This window comes from Labrus mixtus, chromosome 13, assembly GCF_963584025.1.
Source record: "Labrus mixtus chromosome 13, fLabMix1.1, whole genome shotgun sequence".
Lineage (NCBI taxonomy): Eukaryota > Metazoa > Chordata > Actinopteri > Labriformes > Labridae > Labrus > Labrus mixtus.
The window spans coordinates 6,896,556-6,915,688 of record NC_083624.1 but is presented as its reverse complement, the minus strand read 5'-3'; the positions used below and the strand labels follow the sequence as shown (position 1 = coordinate 6,915,688).

At 39.2% G+C, this 19,133-nt stretch overlaps 1 protein-coding gene across 1 annotated transcript in view; it reads left to right on the top strand.

Moving 5' to 3' along the window:
• col4a2 (collagen, type IV, alpha 2) overlaps positions 1-19,133 on the top strand; it is a 70,392-nt gene that overhangs the window by 10,820 nt on the left and 40,439 nt on the right. Inside the window, exon 4 of the mRNA XM_061053485.1 lies at positions 12,195-12,275. Coding sequence (XP_060909468.1) covers positions 12,195-12,275 — 81 coding nt within the window. The remainder of the gene's footprint in view (positions 1-12,194; positions 12,276-19,133) is intronic.

Genomic DNA, 19,133 nt, shown 5'->3' with positions numbered 1-19,133 from the left:
AGAAATTGAGTCATTATATGGACACCTGTTGCGCTAAGAAATACATCATATAACAAACCCAGAGTAAATTTGTGTGAGAGAGAGAGAGTAGGTTTTGTCTTTGTGTAAACACAGCTGAAACAATCCTTCCATCTGAGCTCACTGAGAAACAAACCTCCGCAGAGGAGAGACAGACGACAGGAGATCCACATGTAAGATGAAGGAGACAAAATAAATAAGAGGGAAGAAGACACACCAGTAGATGTAACAAGAGAGAGAGAGAGGGGACAGGAGACAGGGATGATAGAGACCAGGGGCAAAAAAAGAGGCTATAAAAGGAAGTGAGGGACGGAGAGACTGAGAGCCTGGGAGGACCGGGAGAAACGAGGTCTTGGAATTCTTTCAGCATAGCCTGATGGGACCCTTGTGTCCCCACATTAATCACCACTGAGATGGAGGAAGGTTAAAGGACATGGGGCTGAGATATATACAGTATACAGGGATTTTCCAGAGACGACGTCCTCACTGAATTGACTTCCGAACTTCAGTCCAAGTTAAATAAAAGCATGTTTAACTTGCTCTAGTTTATACGTCCTGATGCAATACTTATTCTACCCTGGAAAACTTTTCCCATACATGTTTGTTTTTATGTACAGCTGTTGGAAGTAAAAGTACTTTAAAGATATAGAATATTTTATAAGGAACGCCAAGACCCTTTCACTCTGTGTTGAATTTAGTGATATAGATAGATACGATATTCCATAATGATTTGAAGTGTTATAACTCGGTTTGTACTTCATGTTGTGATACACAATACCTATGACGAGCAACATGTCCTCCCTGCATCCAAAATAAAAAATGTCACCACTATATCTGATCATGACTCTTCTCCTCTGTCGCCCCCCGGTGGTGGAATGAACTTCCAAACTCCATGTGATCTGCAGAGTCCCTCTGCACCTTTAAGAAAAAGCTAAAGACCCAGCTCTTTCATGAATACCTACTAACTTAATGATGATGGTCTCCATATTATTGATGATGATGATGGTAATGACGATGGTTTTTGTTTGATAACAACGACTTATAAGATGGTTTCTATACTGATTAGAGCTCTCAAGAACTGCCCTCAATGTTGTGCTTTGCCTCTGGTCACTTCCTGTCAGCACCTGTGTGTCCAATCAGACTCAAAGCTGATCGTTTGCTCTTACTGACATTGTTCCCTTTTTTCTAGATCCTTGCTTGTGTTGTACTTACTCTCTGATGTACGTCTGCTAAGTGAATTGTAGTTGTAGTATATCAGCATCAATTAATCTGAGATGAGCTGATAGCTAGCAGGAGCTTCATGTTACTGCATTAAAATGGAAAACTAATGAAATTGCTTTTATTGCGCAGATAGTTCTGACAGTTATGAGATCTTCAACCCCTTTAAGTCAAATTGTTTGGGATTTGCTCATACTTGAGTCTACTTATTAGTAAAAAAAATAAAACAACAAACATGTGTCACAGGTTGTTACTGAATGTATCCTCCCATCTGGATGTGATTGATCGTCTGATTCGAGGGGCTGAGCAGCAGATCTATCAACATAACAACATCTGACAGGCTGCTGGACGCTGCAGGTGCTGAAATGAGTCTTATCCCCACGTCCATTTAAGCCCAGGCTGTAGCAGGAAGAATTGATTAGAAGTGTGGCCCTCTGGGAAATGGAGTTGAGACTCTGTGTGACCTGGGGGCCAGTTCAGGAAAAGTGAAGGTCTAGCTGTGTCAGGGTCCAGGTCTGAAACTAGAGCTGTGTTTACACTGGAGCCCGGCCAGAGGAGCACAGTGGGAGTTTCTGCTCTGCTCGGACTCATTCAGGTCCCTCTGCTCCGGATCATGTTCTCCTTCAAAGTCATTCCCTGCTCTCAGCAGAGTGACCCATGTCCTTCTCTCCTTCCCTCCTTCCCCCCTTCCCTCTCATTTTTAAAATAAATCTATATGAATAAATATGACGGACACAATAAGAAGAAGGTGCTAAAGAGCCAGACTCACTTGTTGTTACCTATTAACTTGCAAATCTAGCCCACTGTTTCTCTCTTAGCTAATGGTGCTACAAAAGACTACAGGTGTTTGCTTTGAACAGAAGTTGGGATTCTAAATAATTGAGCATTAACATTTCTGTTCTGTGTTCAGACATTCAGTATTCTTACACACACAAGGAATTTAACTTTGGTGAACTGTGTTCTCTTATTTAGTCTTATCAAGACTAAATATGAAACAGTGTAATGGTGAATAGTGCAAAAGATGCTGAAGTAACATGATAATAAGTAAAATGCAGTTATGTGACAGATGGGTCAATTAAACATGTCAATTACAGTATTTACATAAATAAGTGTGTGTATATTATCATTTAAATTAAATATTATATATATATATGTATATTCACGGTGACGGTTTGGTTTAGAGTCATTTTACCGCGACAGGTCTGACACTGTGACTGTTTAGCGTTCATCAGAGTGACAGCCTGGGGGGGGGGGGGGGGGGAGAAAGAGTTTCAAGCCTTGTTTAGCAAGAAATGTTGAGGGATGTCTTTGTCTATGCAGTCATGTGGCTTCTTAATGAGTTTGACATTTGTGGATGTCACAGTCACCATAAGAGTCTATTTCCAGGTCTTTACTCAACTGAGAATGTTGATTTGCTTTTTGAGAGCAGCTCTCCATAAACATGACAAATCACAACTTTGTGTTTAGTCTCACAGCTGTTCCTGTGTAGACATTGAGACATTTTAAATGCTCATTCTCCTCCACAAATCCATGACTCATGCTCAGTTTTGCAAACTCATTCATCGCCCACTCTTTGTATATATATATATTGTTTAAAGACTTTCCATTTGTGTGAATCTACTGATGTTGGAGTGTTTTTATGAGTGCACACATAGACTTCAGCTTTAAGTCAATGGATGTTTCAGGAAACACAATTAGCTGTGAAGAGGCAATGGTGCACACACAGACTGTTCTGTTTATCCAGTACAAAATCTGTGAGATCCATCAAGGCCGGCACGAGAAGTCCCCTTATCACCATAATGAAGGCCTGTGGGACGTCTGGTGTTACATCGAGACATGCCTCAGTTATAATAAACTACGCCAACACAAACACGGTCATGTTTGATGTTTTGCTTTTCCGGCTTCTGTACTGTATGTATATTTTTGTTTGTGGATGTGGATGTGTTTGTTTTATAGCTCATATCTGATTATTTGATTAAATTCTATGTCAGACTATAGGCGGAAGCTGCACAGAAAGAGTAAACTCTCTCATTTGACATGCTGGCCTACTTTTCAAGCCTGGGTTTCTTTTTTTACAAAATAAATTTGGTATGCTGAGCTGAAGTATAACCACCATTCTAAAAGTGAAAGAAGTACAGTAACGCTTTGATAATTAAGGAAGTGAACTGAAGAGTACAATAGCAATCTAAGAAGCTGCAGAGAAAATGGTAAAATAATTTAAGATCCTTTTGATTGAAGCTCTTTCTCTGTGATCAGACCTTGAACTATAGCCAGCATCAAGGCTAGCTCTACTGTGTGCAAGGGCAAGGAGGCTCCTTGTGGAGTTGCTGAAACATTTACCCAAATTGTAAAAAAGTGATGGGAAAGACTTGGAACTCTGCAAAAACACCAAAAAAATTCAACAAAGAAAATAAATATATTGGTTACCACTGGAAATTTATGAACAAACTCTTATGCAGACAGTCCATAGCACATGGTCCTTATTTTATTTCAAAACAAAAGCAGGGTTGATTTCAAACAGCAGGCACTGCTTAACTGTGTTTCTAGATCACGCTCATTTCAGGTAAATTTACATGAAGATACGAGCATAATAAAGATCGCTAGCATTAGCATGCTAACACAACAATGCAGCGTGAGTTGTTTTGGTTTCATGCTGGTGCTCAAGGGCGACATCTGCTGGATCAAAAAATCACATATAAAGCCTTTAACTATTGAAATTTTGCGAGTACTCCATTTAAGAATTGTACTCATTAAACAGCCCTAGTTTCTAACAAACTTCATTTCAATCCATCAAAAAAAGCTGTTGAGATATTTCAAACTGGGGACCTCTTGGTTTAAATGTAAACTCTTGCAGCTTGCATGCCAAAAGTGAGTCCTTCACAGAGATGGTTTTCTGCTGGCAGAGGGAGTATCACACACTGCAGGCAGAATCAGTCTCATCCTGTCATTGAGATATAGTGCAGCTATGCATATGCAAGATATATCACGCAACATGTTTCCCCACAGATGTTTTTAACATTTAGTCCCCCTTATCAGAGCTTCTTGGTAAAAATGGACAGGTGTTTTAGTTCGACGAGTTTGCACTTTATCTTTGAGGTCCACATTATTAGCGTGCAGAGAGACATCCATTACCTTGAACATTAGCATGAGTTGGTCTCACAGAAAAGGAAGAGCTCACAATGTAAATCTTTAAAAGCCCAAGGAAACTAATTATTAAAACTCAGGTTGCTTTGTTTAAACTTAGACACCCTGTGGATTTGTGACCTCAAGTTCTGCTATGGTGCAATTATTCCTTGAACACGCCCCTATTTTATTTATTTATTTTTTGTTGTCCTTTTCATGCTGTTTCTCTATTTATCAGATATGTTATACTGTATGTAGGAATGCTTCAGTAACAGGAAGGAAGAAAACTTTTTTTTTAACTATTCAAACCAAATCTACAAATATAAGCTGTTTGCATCCATAAGCATTTACTGCAATGAATTAGACCTCAAGCTTCCATGTAAATGCATACATCAATTAAAGGGTTTATTTAAGAAATGGTGTGTTCTGGAAACGTCAGATTCATCATTGTTTTGTTAAACTATTGTGAGTTTTTAATTTAAGAATCTCTCAACCTCTCTGCAGCATTGTGCATTGGTTTTCTTTTCCTTATTGTCTTAGGTTAAGAAATATCTCTGTTAGTCAATCATCTCTTGTTGAAGTTGATGGCAGCTGACTTCCCGACACCAAACGAGTAGTTGGAGAAAGAAACTGGCACTCCTGATTTTGAAGAATAGAATTAAACATTCCTCTCTGCCAAGGTCAAAGTGGAAAGGCCACAGGTCAGAGTCTTCATTAAGGATGAGCAACAGCCCACAGATCAGCCTCCTCTCGTTGATTTCCTTGTAGAAAGATTTGGTTTCTGTTGACTTTTTTTAACCTTAAGTGCCTTCATATATATATATATATCACAAAAGCCATATTTTACATCTCGCTTCTTGGTTCCATCTGTGTTGTTCCCCCCCAACAGTTTGAGTTATTGAAGGGTTTAAATCATCACCAATCCCAGATCAAACACTCATCCTGACCTTCAGTCGTCTGTGATCTCTTCATTTGATACCTCGAACAGGCAGGGGGTCTCACACAAACACTGTTTATGCTTCACTGGGTCGTTTCATGTGTGAAAACTGAGAAACCATCTCAAAGAGGCCGTTGTCATCTCCATCACGACATCTTTCTTTGGCAAAAAGGTTCATCTGTGAATGCCTGGATGTTTAAACAACAGATAGTTTAAAATAGTACAATTCTACAATTCACTTAGCAGACCCTTTTATCCAAAGTGACGTACATCAGAGAGTAAGAACAACACAAGCAAGGATCTAGAAAAAAGGGAACAATGTCAGTAAGAGCAAACGATCAGCTTTGAGTCTGATTGGACACACAGGTGCTGACAGGAAGTGACCAGAGGCAAAGCACAACATTGAGGGCAGTTCTTGAGAGCTCTAATCAGTATAGAAACCATCTTATAAGTCGTCGTTATCAAACAAAAACCATCGTCATTACCATCATCATCATCAATAATATGGAGACCATCATCATTAAGTTAGTAGGTATTCATGAAAGAGCTGGGTCTTTAGCTTTTTCTTAAAGGTGCAGAGGGACTCTGCAGATCCAATGGAGTTTGGAAGTTCATCCGTTCATTATGTGGACATTATGTGTAAAATCAGAGTGTTCTTTGTGATACATCTGCAAAAATCTAACAAATAGTCATCTTTTTATGGGGAAATAATTGACAGAAAAAGAGACATGTATTGATTATGTTCCAAAATGCGCTCATCTCTGCTACCAAGACAACACTTACCAAGGTCAACCATCAATCTGTCACCCATTGAAAATGTTGCTTTAAGTGTGTAATTTATTAGTAGGGATCATAGGATGTTGTAGTGAGTAATATACCAGAGGAAATGTGGAATGTACAGCTGTGTTTCACCATCAAAGACAAACATCTGTCTCCTTCACTTTGTCTGTGTTTAATACACCACTTTGCTATTACATTTCAATGGAGAGAGACACTTTTTCTGGATTCTATTGATGGTTGTTTTATACACTGATCAACATGCAGAGATTATTTTCCATTTTGTCCCATTTGTAGAGTTGCTATAATACACGTTAGCTCAGAAATACCATAAATCCTCCCATCCTCCTCGTGATTTTGGCTTCTTGAGTGCAGCTGACTCTAACCAAGGCCGAAGCCCTCATTAGCTTCTCAGTTCCAACAACCTCTCAAAAATGTTGACATTTATTCCTCTCCATCTGTATTTATAATCCAAGACTTCAGTGTGTTTTGTCTGCACTTTTCTTCTGTTACGCTCTGGTCATCATTCTGTCTTCTTGGCTGAGCTGCTGTGTTGATTTTGGCTGTTTTTTACATTACAGGAAGTGTTCGTGAGTGGTTATTTCTGTGGTACATCTAATGTTAACATAACATTGAGAACCCCCCCCCCCCCCTCCCAACCTGATGATTCAGGTTGACTACAGACAATCCACACACACCAACCATATGATGGTGTTGCAGTTCAAAATAGGTCATATAATCAACAAGAAGAAGCAGACTTTTTTAAGCAGTAATGTCTTTGAACAAGATTTAATTTTTTCAGTTCAACATAGTAGGAGACAGGAATTCCTTAAACTTTAGGGAGTTGTACTTGTACTCCAGGAATATTTCTCTGCTTAGTTTTAAACAATTACAAACATGCTTAAAGGCTTTATATGTGATTTTTTTTGCTCTTTTTTGTGAAAACTCTGAAAACATCACAGACAGTGGGACTCGGGTGTTACACCCATTGTAGACAGTCATGACTCACAGAGTTATTTTCAGAGGAGATACTTGATTTCTGTTACATTTAAGTGTGAAAAATCACATATAAAGACTTTAAACTGTTTGTGATCATGTGTTCAGAAAATTATTAAAATTGAGATGTTTGTGACAAACGTTCGGCGAAATGCCCTCCACAATCCTACCTCTTCACCTGTTTCTAGATTGATCAAAGGTTATGTGGAAACAGAATTTCCAATATGAGGACTGCCATCATAAGGCTTCATAATGCCTCTCCAGAAACCAATAAGTGACTGCACAGTGACTACGTCCACATTTTATACATCAGAACACTGTTTAATGTGTGTTGTTAAAACTTCTACAAAGGCTCTAGGGTGAAGCAGAAAAAGTGGCTTTTTGTGTTGGTATAAAATTGGACAAACAGCAAATTGACGCATCAGTGTCCAATACATTGTTTTAGTATACAATGTATTACAACACAAGCAAACTTCAACACATTTCTACATATTTAAAAAAAAAAAAGAAATTCAAAGCATGAATGAAATAGAGAGTGAGTGTGAGAAAAGGTTGACCCAGCTGGTTTTACTTGCATTGAAGGAGTCAGTGCATAAGAGAGAGTCACTGCAGCTCTTAAGAACAGGGAGGCAACAAAAACAACATTCCTCATTAAAGGCATTAATCTGATAACTGGCTATCTTGAACTGTACTAAGATCCCAAAATAGTTTGGGTTATTTAAGCCATTAGACATTCTAAGACGCACTGTCAAAGGCAGGTATAAAATATGGCAGGAAAATGGCTTAAATATAGACACCAGACATCCCTTCACATGCACATATGGCCCTGGACTCACAGACATTAGTATCAGACATCCATCAAACTAATATGACCTCGATATCACCGTTAATTTAATTAAAAATGAGAAATTTCCTCCTGATGAAACGTCTTGCAATGTATTTGTATATTAGCTCATTCTCTACTTCCTGCTTATTGTGAAGGGTAAACTGATACTCACACTTAAAATACCAGACAGTATTCTTTGCGTTCTCAGGACCTCTTTATGCTCTCTGTCCAAAACGCTCCGACAGAAATTGGGAAAAGGGCTTCTGGGTACTCTGCACACTCAGCCTGGAATCTGTTGCAGAATGACTTAAAGCTCAAGGAGGTGGTGTCCTTAAATGTTTTTAAATCTAAAATGAAAGACATGGAAGCAGATTCTACAGGACATTGATGTTTTAGCTCGGCTGTTTGAACAACTGATTCCCAGATATGACTCATAGATGGTTCTATTTTTAATCCAAAATGTTGTGTTTTGTAAATTGTATTTTGTCTCTCTTTGTATTTCCGTCTGTAACTTTGTGTTTTTGCTGCTGCCTGTCTTGGCCAGGTCTCCCTTGAATAATATGTTTTTAATCTCAATGGGACCAACCTGGTTAAATAAAGGTTAAATAAAAAAAATAAAGATCTCACAAGAGACAAAGGCTCAGAAGACTCCATTTTGGCTCCAAGTTAAAAACAGCTTGTAGTTACTTGATCAGACAGAGCCTATTTTTCTAGTCTATCCTCTAGGTAACATTTCAGCTCTTAATTGACCTGCATGTGTGGCCTGTGCAGAAATGCAGTTAAAATACGTATGATGAAGGATGGGCTCTTTTTTGTGGAAAAGCATGATCCTCTCGGTGCATGTGATTACATTTGTTGATGTAACGCAGATGACAGCAGTAGTTAACAAGACATAAGAGATGATCAACCGTGGCGAGCTGTCCTGTAACATGAGAACTCACAGATGAGTAATCACGGCAAACCAGCCTGGAGGAAGTGATGTGTTTATGGCCATTGGTTCATTATATACATTTTATGATAGTTTTCATAACAATTTACACACTTAAAAAATTTCTAGAATACAAAATGAGACACTGCAGAGACATCGGCTGAAGTCTGCGTCTCTGCAGGTGGAAATTTACACAACACCTAGCGATGTATCTTCTGCCCTTATACGTGTTTCTTTTGCTCAGGGGAAATGTTGAGTCTGGTTTAGCATTCAGTCCTGCATGTTGAGACTGGGAAGAGGTCTTCATTCATGATAAACTGACAAATTTGAAATTTGATCATGTGTCACAGAATGTTTGATTATATATAAACTAAACTAAAGTTAGTCCAATGATGTCATAAAAAACAACAAAGGCTGCAGAGCCTGTATGAAGCTCCAGCTGTAGCGACTCTGCAGGGCTAAAATAGAACAGAAACACAAGAACTCGAAGTCTTCATGTTTTTAAATGAATGCATCACTGCGTGAAAATGTTCCTGATGAACATAAAAAGAGGACACATAACTAAATCATACTTTCAAAGTGGTGCAGAAAGCCTTCAGAAATTGTGGATAAATATTGATCAAATTGAGGGAAAGATGTTTCTGTTGCTAAAGATGTTCTGGGTGAGAGACCTCCAGACTTCCTACTAAGATGTTTTTCAAATAGATTAAACTTGTCAGCACAGTTTTTGTGCATTTAAAAACATTATACAGGGAAGTAAGTTTGGTTGAACTGGTCAGTAACTTAAAAATTTGTCTAAAGATCAGTATGAAAAAAATTGTGATAAAATCGTAATCGTGATTTTGCCAAAAAAATAAATTGTGATATGATATTTTTCCCATATCGCCCACCTCTACTCTGAATACATCCAAACACATCAGGATTTAAATTGAACACGTATAGCAGCAAGTTTTTAACCTTCCTAATTTCAAAAACATCTGATTGTTTGAGTTTGTATTACTGTAAAAAAAATGAGTGCAAGAATACATTCTCCTCCAGCTTTTGGATTGTCTTTACACTAGCTATGGAAAAGGTGTTTTTTGACAAAGAGTGGGTCATTATGATAGTGCATGGAGAAAACAGGATACTACTGCACGGTCCTATTGTCCTCTGTTGAAACTACTTTCAGCCTGTAAACTGTAAAGTAGAATTATTGCATTGCTCCATAATGTGTAATCCCCTTTATGGGACCATTCCTTTGTGTGTCTGTCCGGGAGTGACGCAGGCCATTGTCTGTGTTTTTGGACTTCCTCCTTAGTGTGGAGAAAGGTCTTGCCATTACGTCCTCATTGGGATGAGGTGATCGACTGTTTCTATGTTTCTATAATCTAAAAATACTAATATGTTCACCCTGCACAGGAGACAGTTTGGATTACCCTCCTTGAATAGAGTATTCTGTAGACAGAGCGAGCTTGCAGGCTAAATTAAATCCATCACAGCACATTGTAGCTGTATCAAACAGTGGTTTGAAAGGAACCCCTCAGATCCAGATAGTTAAGCAAGAAATGTCGCCTTGTGCATTCCATATGGGAGGGGAAGAGGGTCTTTTTGTTGTGGAGATAGGGGATCATTAAAGGACGTCGTCTCCGTAGTAAATAGCGGTCTTTGTGTGTGACGAGGGTCTCAATGTGGCCTTTGTAAGAGAGGCTGCCGGGATCTGCTGTCAAAATGATGAGGAGAGAATTATTGTGATTCTTAATCTGCTGTTTTGTCGCCACTGTGGGCATGAAGTGGTCCTTACAAGGGAGAGGGGAGGAGGGTACTGAGGTATTTGCTGCCTAAGCAGGGTATGGTATGGCTGTGTAGGAGGAGGACGTAGGTGGACACAAGAGAGAGAGACGTCATAGAGACTCTTTGCATTTCTCTAATCAAGTTAAACTCAAAACATGTAAATTGAAATATAACTGTAGGTTCTTTTTCACCCAATTCCCTGATTTTTCTTATGATTTTCATTGCTATTCATCGTCAGGCCCCCGTTGTGGAAAGTTCAACAGGAATTTTTAAACTGTGTGGAAACAGTATTAAATATTGTTTTGTAACAGTACTGAAGGGTTCAAACAGTCACGGATTGAGAAACAGATCTATTTAAAGAACATCTGGATCATTTATAGAGTAATTCCAGCGATCCATTGTAGCTTAACTTTTGACATGTGTCTGTTTGCAGCGTTGTAGGTTAAGGTTTGGCAACCAATATGTTGTGTTGTGTCTACAGACACTGACTAAGTTGGAAGGGTTTCTTCTTTTCCGTGCTACATGATCTCAAATAAAAAAAGGGAAAATTGTCCAACTTTCATTTTTTTGGAACATCACATGAACACAAAAGTTATTTTAAGTCTGGCTCACACTGCAGGATAATCGGGCCGATTTTACAACAACTTCCACTTCCTTCTCTTTCATCAACCGTCATCCTTTGTTTTTTTCAAATGAAACTTTATTAACAATTGTCAACGCTCCGTCCCGATTTCACTCGTACAGTGTGAGCTCTCCGGCCGTGTCCGACAATCGGGTCGTACAGTGTGAGCTGACATGCCACCCCGACTTTTATACAATCGGGGAAAAATCGCACAGTGTGAGCCAGGCTTTAGACTCCAATCTGTCTCAATAATGTCGCCAGCTATCTCAGCTACTGTAGGGTCATGTCATCTCTGACCTGTGGGTTGGGAAACCCCATTTGTGTGACAGCTTTCTTTGATCGTGTCATATCCACACTGACCAGCTGTGTGTGTGTGTGTGTGTGTGTGTGTGTGTGTGTGTGTGTGTGTGTGTGTGTGTGTGTGTGTGTGTGTGTGTGTGTGAGTGTGTGTGTGTGTGTGTGTGTGTGTGTGTGTGTGTGTGTGTGTGTGTGAGTGAGTGTGTGTCATGTCTCACACATCGGTTTCTGATTGTGGGTGGTTTTGTCGGTATGCAGACATTCAAAGACGAATTGCCCCCCCTCCATGTCCGGGACCCGGCCCCTCCAATGAATAGGATTTCCATTTTCACATGGCTGTCCATTATGTGTGGACGTCCTTCATGAGTCATTGTAGCCACATTAATAAAAAATCCTTTCTGCACACCAGACAGATACATGCAGCAGCGCAGACAACACTGCAGCAATCTTCCACACTCATAAACAACAAGTGTATTCCCAAACCACAGTGTACACAAACACAGCCGGTCACACGTAGAGAACACTGCAATTAACCACACACTGCGTCACATCTGAAGCACACAGAGGAAAGAATGCAACAACACATGGACACAGATTCCTGCTGTGTTTTTTAACAATGAAGAGGACTCTGTATATGTTGCCAAAGATTGACTCTTATGTTTTTCGGTTTTGTGTCTGACAGGGTGGGAAGAAGCACAGTGGCCCCTGTGGAGGAAGAGACTGCAGCGGAGGATGTAAATGTTTCCCAGAAAAGGGAGCCAGGGTAAGTCCTGCAGCTGGGCCATTCTGTTACCCACTTTCCCAAACACCTTAATGAACTCTCAGTTTCTTTCTCTTTCTTAACCTCTCTGGTAGCTCACTTTTTCTCTTAGATATCAGTCTGATACAGGCCAGAGTGATCACAAAGAAATGTTTTCTCCTTTCATACCACTACCTCAAACTGCACAATTTGGTCATATTAAAAAAAAAAAAAGGAAAAATTATCAGAGCTTAAAGGAAACCCAATATATCCTCATACAGTAATTATTTGTATGCCATTTATGAGAAATGTCCTGACCTGCTTTTTAAATGCAACAGGTTGGTGATATTCAAGGTGTTTCTTTTACAAATCTAATGAAGAGAACAATTGTTATGTAGATATTTAATTTAGCCATCTAGCGAGAATTGTCAATGTGTGTCTGAAGTGCACCAAATATTTATAAATCCATGGTTGAAAATAGTCCCCAACAAATTCACAATGTCATTCTGTATGAGGAATGTTAACTTTAAAGGGATACTTCATCCATTAGCATTAATCTTTGTATCATTAGAAACCTGGTAGTATTTTTGAATGGTCGTGCATCCCGCCCTCATTTTCCCCTGAGATGGGAAATCTTTGTATTTCTGAGTCTGTAAAGGAGCTTCCAGTGATGCAAAATTATGATTTTTGCGTCACTGGAAGCTGTTGCGGTTAGCGGGGTGAAACTACAACGCTAGTTCCTCATATTTTTGACCACTGAAGCTACAGACCAATCACAGATCAGTGGGTGGGAACTCACGCCCAGAATCGAAACTTAACGTCCGCCATATTGCTTGGAAGCTACGCTAACAGGCTCTATGGAGAAAGCTGATAATGGCGAAAAAATATAAATATAGCGGCGAGACAGCTTCTGGCCGTTGGCCACTAACCGCAAAACCAGCCTGTCGGCAGCAACCGTCTCGTCGCTATATTGCTATATTGCTGGCCGCCGCCGGCCGCTGCCAACTCAGCAGCCGAGACATAAGGCCTGCCTGTCAGCGACGGTGAGGACGAGTGCTCTGGTGCTGTGCATTCTGGGATTTGGTGTCTTTCATCAACATGAGCCAAAAAGACACTTTCTGTCTTTTCTCGGCCAAGAAGGCACCAACTTCAAAATGTATTTCACATTTCTACATATATGACCCAATGTCAACACAGATTCATGTTTCAACGGGGGAAGTATCCCTTTAATCAACAGCACCAAGTTGTTTTAGAGTAATTAGCTTCCTTTTTCAAAAAAAATATTTTAATGAAAATTCAAAACTCAATCCAAAAGGCAGCTGGACTTGTTTCAGGTTCCTAAAGACATTACACCCCTCCTCTGAAAGGCTTCCTCAGTTTTAAACTGAAAGAGCTAAAATAAAGCCTCTGTGGAGTTTATTTAATTACAAAGATGAGGATGACTGAGAACCTTCACAGACATCTTGCTTCACATTTTGGGATGGATACTTTACAGCGGGTGTAAAAATATGAAAGGACAGCCAAGAAATTAGACGACTACAGAAATCTGAATCACAGAGGCTTATAGTTCTACGTCCACCAGTCAGTTAAGGACAGAAGAAACCTTTTGGAGGAAACATGAAATGTCTTCATGAACCTCTACCAGGTCTGTGAAGCTGTGAGGTACCACGACCTGGATCAGTTTTGGACAAATTATCTTGGGGCTACGTGCTAGAGACAGGGTTGGAAAATGTCTGAAAGAGAGGGATTTGTTTGTTGTGATTTGTTTATGACAACCTGTGAACTAAGTTGTTATCTTAGTTTTCAGTGACCTCTATTTGTCATCATGACCTAAATTTGGAAATCAAAGTATCACAACAATGCAATATGAATGAGTTATGGCAACATCAGTGCAAGAGTTTGACATGAGCATTATGTGGACGACTGTGCAGCTGGAACTCATTAGCTTGAAATACTTATCACACTTTGGTACAGTTTAAGTGCTGAAAGTCACACATTTAACCTCTTGTCAAAGAGGAGGTCAGGGTGGAAGGAGTGCTCTGGGAGTGGGAGAGCCATTAGCAGAGAAATGAAAGAAGACAGAGAGACAGACGGGTGAGACAGACATAGACTAAACATATCTTAGATAAAAAAGCTTAGCATGAGTGAGCAGGGCTTTGCATGAGCTGCTTCATGCTTCACACACGTGCTGCCATGATGATAAGATAGTTTCTGACCTTACAGTTGTTGCTGCTTCCTGTTTGTATGTGAAGTCAGCACAAAGTTCAGATACATTTCTTTGGAATATTTTAAAGGCTTTATATGTGATTTTTCACACTTAAATGTAGAAATCAAGTATATCCTCTGAAAATAACTCTGTGAGTCATGACTGTCTACAATGGGTGTAACACCCGAGTCCCACTGTCTGTGATGTTGTGTAGTTTTCAGAGTCCTATCTTCAGTTTGTTTACATCGTTGGGACGGCCGGCTGACTCCTCCCCTCGTGTATAAAAGTTGTTTAATTGAGGGACTAGAGAAAAGAAGAATAACATACTGTACTCACTGCTTAACTGTGTTTCTAGATCACGCTCATTTCAGGTAAATTTACATGCAGTGTGAAGATACGAGCATAATAAAGATCGCTAGCATTAGCATGCTAACACAACAATGCAGCGCGAGTTGTTTTGGTTTCATGCTGGTGCTCAAGGGCGACATCTACTGGATCCAAAAAATCGCATATAAAGCCTTTAAATATTAATGCATTTGTATTTCATATTATTGTTATTTTGCTCTTTCAATAAGAAATGCAATGATGAGTTTACTAAATCTTTGAGTAGTGTTACATATAACACAACTATAACATTATTAATCATGATAAAAAAAATATTGGAATCAGTATCTGTACATATTGGAATCAGATCGGAACATGTTTCCTCATGTTTTGCTGGTGTCATTGGGAAACGAAAGAGTAAGACATAAATATAACTCAAGAACATAAAGTAATAACAGTTGAGTAAAAATAAGGAAGTTATTGTTTTGAATTAGTAGTATTAAGTTATTCTTCCATCAGTACATTCAAAACAATCCTTCCAGAACATAAACTGGACAGTTTCCTTTGTTTCTCTTATCTTGTAAAGAGTGCTCAAAGGAGCCATAAAAATGTCTGTTCAGCTGTGATGTGGTAAACTCGACGTCTGAAATTGACTCTTAAAAAACTCCTTGTTAAACAATCAGCGCAGCTCCTGAGGGAGGCTTTCTTAGGAAATGCAGAGGTGAGGAAAGGAATGGAAAGGAAAAGTCCTGCAGCTGTACTTCAGCACGATTTTTTTTCCAGACAGACTTTACAGTAGGTCTGACCTTTGACCTACTGCACGCTCTGTGTGGATGCAGGAAACCCTGTAAGGAGGCGGTAAGAGAGACAGAGAGAGGAAGTTTCACATTCCACATCGGACGGATGCAAAAGGCTTAACAGAGGGTTAGCAGACCACCTATCTCTTCCTCCTGTCTCTCTCTCTCTCTCTGTCCCTCTCTAACCTTCCCCTACTGTGTCTTTCTCTTTCTTTTTCTCTCTCCAAATCAGACGTAAAGGAATGATTCGATAGATCATACATTGCCAAAGTACCTAGAGAGTGATGCACTTTCATTCCCGGTCAGACCTTGCCAATGTTTGTTAAAAACAGGACAAAAAATAATGTAGTGACTATCTAATGTCCAAATTTCTCATCTTGCCTTTAGTCACTTGCATAGGTGTATGGAAAGTTCTTGACGCGGAAAAAATAAACAAATGTCCAAAATTAAATGACTTTCTGATGTTCCAGTTTATTGTCACATATGAAGCAGAGACAAACCGTGATGATGATATGATGACTTTTTTTTCCGGGATTATACTGTTGGTTGTCGTTTCCTGTTCACCTGTGACATATAAACACTCAACCAATCACCTGACCAATTAACCCAAATGATCAATTATCACCACCTAGTGTCCAAATTAAAGACTTTCTATGTGATTTTTCACACTTAAATGTAGAAATCAAGTATATCCTCTGAAAATAACTCTGTGAGTCATGACTGTCTACAATGGGTGTAACACCCGAGTCCCACTGTCTGTGATGTTGTGTAGTTTTCAGAGTCCTATCTTCAGTTTGTTTACATCGTTGGGACGGCCGGCTGACTCCTCCCCTCGTGTATAAAAGTTGTTTAACCTCTTGTCAAAGAGGAGGTCAGGGTGGAAGGAGTGCTCTGGGAGTGGGAGAGCCATTAGCAGAGAAATGAAAGAAGACAGAGAGACAGACGGGTGAGACAGACATAGACTAAACATATCTTAGATAAAAAAGCTTAGCATGAGTGAGCAGGGCTTTGCATGAGCTGCTTCATGCTTCACACACGTGCTGCCATGATGATAAGATAGTTTCTGACCTTACAGTTGTTGCTGCTTCCTGTTTGTATGTGAAGTCAGCACAAAGTTCAGATACATTTCTTTGGAATATTTTAAAGGCTTTATATGTGATTTTTCACACTTAAATGTAGAAATCAAGTATATCCTCTGAAAATAACTCTGTGAGTCATGACTGTCTACAATGGGTGTAACACCCGAGTCCCACTGTCTGTGATGTTGTGTAGTTTTCAGAGTCCTATCTTCAGTTTGTTTACATCGTTGGGACGGCCGGCTGACTCCTCCCCTCGTGTATAAAAGTTGTTTAATTGAGGGACTAGAGAAAAGAAGAATAACATACTGTACTCACTGCTTAACTGTGTTTCTAGATCACGCTCATTTCAGGTAAATTTACATGCAGTGTGAAGATACGAGCATAATAAAGATCGCTAGCATTAGCATGCTAACACAACAATGCAGTGCGAGTTGTTTTGGTTTCATGTTGGTGCTCAAGGGCGACATCTGCTGGATCAAAAAATCGCATACAAAGCCTTTAAAGAAATAAAAAACCCATTGAAATACAATGCATAAACACACACACACTAAATTGGCTCCTACAAAGAAGTAAAAGCAAACTCTGGTCTCTGGTCCTACATACCTAACATATCAGATCGGCTAAATGTGAAATGTACAAACATTTATTTCCAATGGAGATTTAGCTTTTGAACTATTTTGTAACTTGAAGATGAGCATCTACTGACTGCCAGGCATTAGACATTTTTTCTTTTCTAGTCTTGTTGACTCTGACTCATTGGAATATTTACCCTTGTTTCATACAAAAGTCCCCCTTGTGAAATGCTCAACTTTGTTTGTGAACAAAAGAAGATGGATTCTCACAGATGTGTTCATCCCTCTAACCCACTTTTTGTTGCTCTGTCTACTTTCCTTTCCAAATCTTTCCCCCTGAAGAACTGAATGAGTCAACCTGATCCTACACAGCTGTCTGAATTGGCGAGGACTTGACACAGCTGTGGGGACTAGATGATGGTTGTTAATGGCTGAATGAGGGTGTAAGATAAGATATTGTTGTGGCTGCTACATGGGGGTGGGGGCGGGTGATCCAGCATCTCCTAATCTTACTTTTTTATCTCCATGCCTTTATAATCAGATTAGATATCAGTTTTGCTCTTGCAATAAGCCTCCATTCCTAGAACATCAAAAAATTGGTGCAAGTACAGTATCTCTTATCTTGGATATCGTTTCTCCATAAAGGTTGTAAAAACTGCTCTCAAACCAAACAGCTGTCAGTGAACAAACAGGAACATTTAGCCTCTTGAGAACCAGACGTTTCTCAAACGAGTGATTGGAGACCAACACAGAGCATAAATAAAGTGAATATTGGTCTTACATCCATGAGGTGAACTGCAAAATGTTCCTGTTTCTGGATGTCTGAAGAGGGACATCTCTTCATAAAACAAAGATGCCAAAACAACTTTAAAATAAGATCATATACATTGTGGAAAAACAACATGATATGGAGAACTTTACACACAATTTAAGACTACAACAATCTGCATGCCAAGGAAAATGGAAAAAAGTGGACTTTAAAACCCATCACAAAGTCTGAAGAGAATGGACGATTTAAAAGGAGGCTAAAGACTATTGTTAACTGACACCAAAGTTTGTATACTGTGTTTATTTTGATGTATTCTCGTCAAGAAAAGCAAATAAAATATAATTAATAAAAAAATAAAATAAAAAATTGATCATATGTCAATGTTAGGTTTTTTAGTTTTGTCCCTGGCTTTAAGGGCTTTTACCAAAGAACTTTTATGGGCATGAGTACTCACTTTGGACTTTGGTAATTGCAAGAAAGGTAGGAAATACAACAGACTGATGACTGGTGCTCATTTCATCAGACCCCCTGTAAGATGTTCAGCTCTGATTGCCAGCTTACTGCAAGAAGCAAAGCAGCCAAGCTTTGAAGAGATGCATTCTAAGAAGTGAATGTTTGTGTCCAAGAAAAAAAACAGTAATATTTATTTGGCAAACAAACCATATTTCAAGCATTTCTTTTCACAATTTATCTTACGTCGTAGTTTTGAGTATTGAAATCTTCTTTTTTTTTGTGATACATTTTTTATTATTTATGTTTAAACATTGTCACTTACAATAAAGGAAGAACAAGATGTTGCGGTTTTAACAACAGCCCACAAATACACAAATATACAGGAGAGGAGAATCATATACAGTATATCATATACATAATTCCTTATACAATACATTTCAAAAGAAGGGATGAAAACAGCAGACAAAAGGGGCAAACAAAGATTGAATCATCTCTCTCCCCTGGATTACCACAACACAGAAAGTATACAAATAAGTAAAGAAAAATGGCAAATGAAGGGGGGCAAGGAAAATAATTCCCCCAATATATCCCACCCCAACCTCCCTCCCTCCCTTCCCACCCAACACTGAATGTTTGTGTCCAAAAAACAAGCAGTAATATTTATTTGGCAAACAAGCCATAT